Here is a 2,462-nt window from a genome sequence, read left to right on the forward strand (position 1 = left end):
AGAGGGAGCTGGACACAGACAGGCCAACGGTCCCTCTGGCCTGCTCAGATCATCCAAGGCAAAACAAACCACTGTGGTTAACAATCGCATCCCTGCATGTTAGGCTGTCTGTTAAACGAAAAGGCAGAAAGTGTTATGCAGAATTAGCACGTTGTATGCCAACTGCTCACCTGTGCAAATGACCCATCAGTGCCGAGAAGCACGTCGTAGCAGATGTCCTGCAAAAACAAGGAGAAAGACGGGGAATGACTGCGAAACATAGAGCGGCTTGATTCAAGACTTCCAGATAGTAATAAAAACGAAAAAAAATAGCTCACATCATCGTGAAGTGTATAGGGAGGCTGCGGAGCTCCTGCCTTCCGATCCTTTTCTTCCCTTTTTGTATCATCTGCGTCCGCCGGTGCTTCTGCTGCTTCTCCTGTTGCTGCTGCTTCTCCTGTTGCTGCTGTTGCTGCCGCGTCCGTCCTTGCGTTTCTGCTACGAGACGCTTCAGTTGTGAGGCGTAAGTGCACGCGGCCACTGCGGCGAATGAGCATTTGCCCTATCCTCCCAGACGGAATAGCATGCAGGGGAGTAGGAGAATTTCTTCGAGCGATGTTGGCAGGGGTGGAACTGTTATTATTGGTACTGCTGCTGCTGCTTTTGTTCTGCTGCTCCTCAGCATTTTGATGAGCTGGTTGTTGACCCTCAGCCTGCTGAGCTTGCATTGCGGAAATGTCCAGAGCCGGCAGAAGCTTCGGGAAACAGAAATGCACAAATTCGCTGTACGGAGACAAAAGAGCACAACAAGCAGAAGATGCTGCAAAATAAATAATGCACTCGGCAGCCACATCGCGAAGAATAAATACTTCAGAAGGGTCTTCTAGCTCGAACTCATTAGCAGGTGACTTTGTGCAGCGAAAGCTCTATGCGTTTCTCGTCCTGCTTTTGTGGTTTTGCTGATTCCAGCATGTGGCTTCCTAAGGGTATACGTGCAGCACTAACAGCCTGTGGTCGTCTTCCCAGTATTCGCCTTGGCCTCCATCTGCATGCTGATCTTTCAGCAACAAAGCACCTGGAGTATCAATTTGCTCGTCGCGTTTAATGAAGCCCTCTAAGCTGCATTTTTCGCTTTTGAGTTGCACGGAAGTCCCCTCGCCGTCCCTCAAGTGGTTGGGGGTGGACGCAGCAGTATCTATGCCCTGTATGTCGTCCAGCTGCTGCTGCTGGGCCTGCTGGGCGCAGTCTGTCTCCTGCTTGCCCTGCTCACGCGAGTGACGTTTGAAGGGGATGGTGATGGGGAGGAACAAGTGGCCCTGGGTATTGTCGATAGCCAAGTCGCTCAGGCAAATGGAACGGGGGCCCTTTTTGCTTCGCTGTTTTGCATCGGGGGTGCTGGCCTGAGACATCTGAATCTGCGAAGCCGCTGCCACAGCAGCAGCAGCACCCGGGATGCTGTGTGCTTTTACTGGCCCCATGAACTTCGGTCTGTTTAACCCTCTGGCCTGCAGCTCACAAGTGCACAGAGACGAAGACATAACCTCTGTCGATCGCCGATCACCGACAAACCTCTACAGAGGAAAGCAGCAGCACAGCCTGCTGCATGAATGCACGCGTGATCGCCTGAAGTAATTAGATGATTTACTTGGAGAGTCGGCGCTTGACTGTGCAGAGAACGCAGCACTAACGCGTCCACGCTATAGGCAGATGGCCCAGATGCAGCAGCAGTCGAGGAAGAGGCCGGCCANACAGTGCTGCGGCTCCCACTGCTGCTGGCGCTGCCGCTGCCTTCAGCTGAAGGGAAAGGAAGCGATGGTGACACGGAATGCTGTTTCAGCTTCGGGTCTCGAGGCTGAAGAGAAGGCAAAAACTGACCGGGGCCCCTAGGAAACCGCAGAGCTGCTGCCGCTGCCAATTGCTGCTGCTCATGCTGCCGCATAGAAGAGAAACTGCGAACCCGTACTGCACGTACACACGACGGAGACAGAAGAAATCAAGAATGAGGCGAACTAATCCTTTAGGTGTACAAGCTCCAACGCACTTCAACTACTCCACTCTTACCACCTAGAATAATCCACTAGAACGGCATGCGTCATTCAGCATCCATTCATTCATGTAAGTGCACTGAATGATACATATGCACTTTCATTGATATAATGCATGAGTAAGCACCATTCCTTCACGATAGGATATGTGATACATGAGCTAATTGATTGTAAATAGAAGCTGTGAACAGTGTGAGTTTAGCAAGGAATAGGGGACTTCACATTCAGTGACTTACAAGGCTCCTTCTTGGTAGGCGGCAGATGCTGCCGGTTGTCGCTGCTGCCTTCCATGATCTTCTTCCCCTGAAATAATAATAATTGAGAATTTAATATCGAGAGTACAGCGTTTATAAAACAGGCAGTCTAAAAATTTACTATGAAGTCAAGTTCAGTCAACGGCTGGCGAGCCGTCTTTCGAGATACAGGGCGGAGGGGAGA

The 2,462-nt window shown here is 51.1% G+C and overlaps 1 protein-coding gene across 1 annotated transcript in view; it reads right to left on the reverse strand.

Moving 5' to 3' along the window:
- Positions 1-2,315, reverse strand: part of EMH_0018940 (uncharacterized protein) — a gene marked incomplete at both ends in the record, with an annotated part of 2,516 nt that extends 201 nt beyond the window's left edge. The window contains 6 exon segments of the mRNA XM_013501250.1: positions 171-218; positions 318-762; positions 985-1,484; positions 1,625-1,724; positions 1,728-1,941; positions 2,261-2,315. Of these exon segments, the coding sequence (XP_013356704.1) occupies positions 171-218; positions 318-762; positions 985-1,484; positions 1,625-1,724; positions 1,728-1,941; positions 2,261-2,315 (1,362 nt within the window).
- Positions 2,316-2,462: the final 147 nt, after the last annotated feature.

Source organism: Eimeria mitis, genomic scaffold (assembly GCF_000499745.2).
Source record: "Eimeria mitis Houghton genomic scaffold, Emh_scaff657, whole genome shotgun sequence".
NCBI lineage: Eukaryota > Apicomplexa > Conoidasida > Eucoccidiorida > Eimeriidae > Eimeria > Eimeria mitis.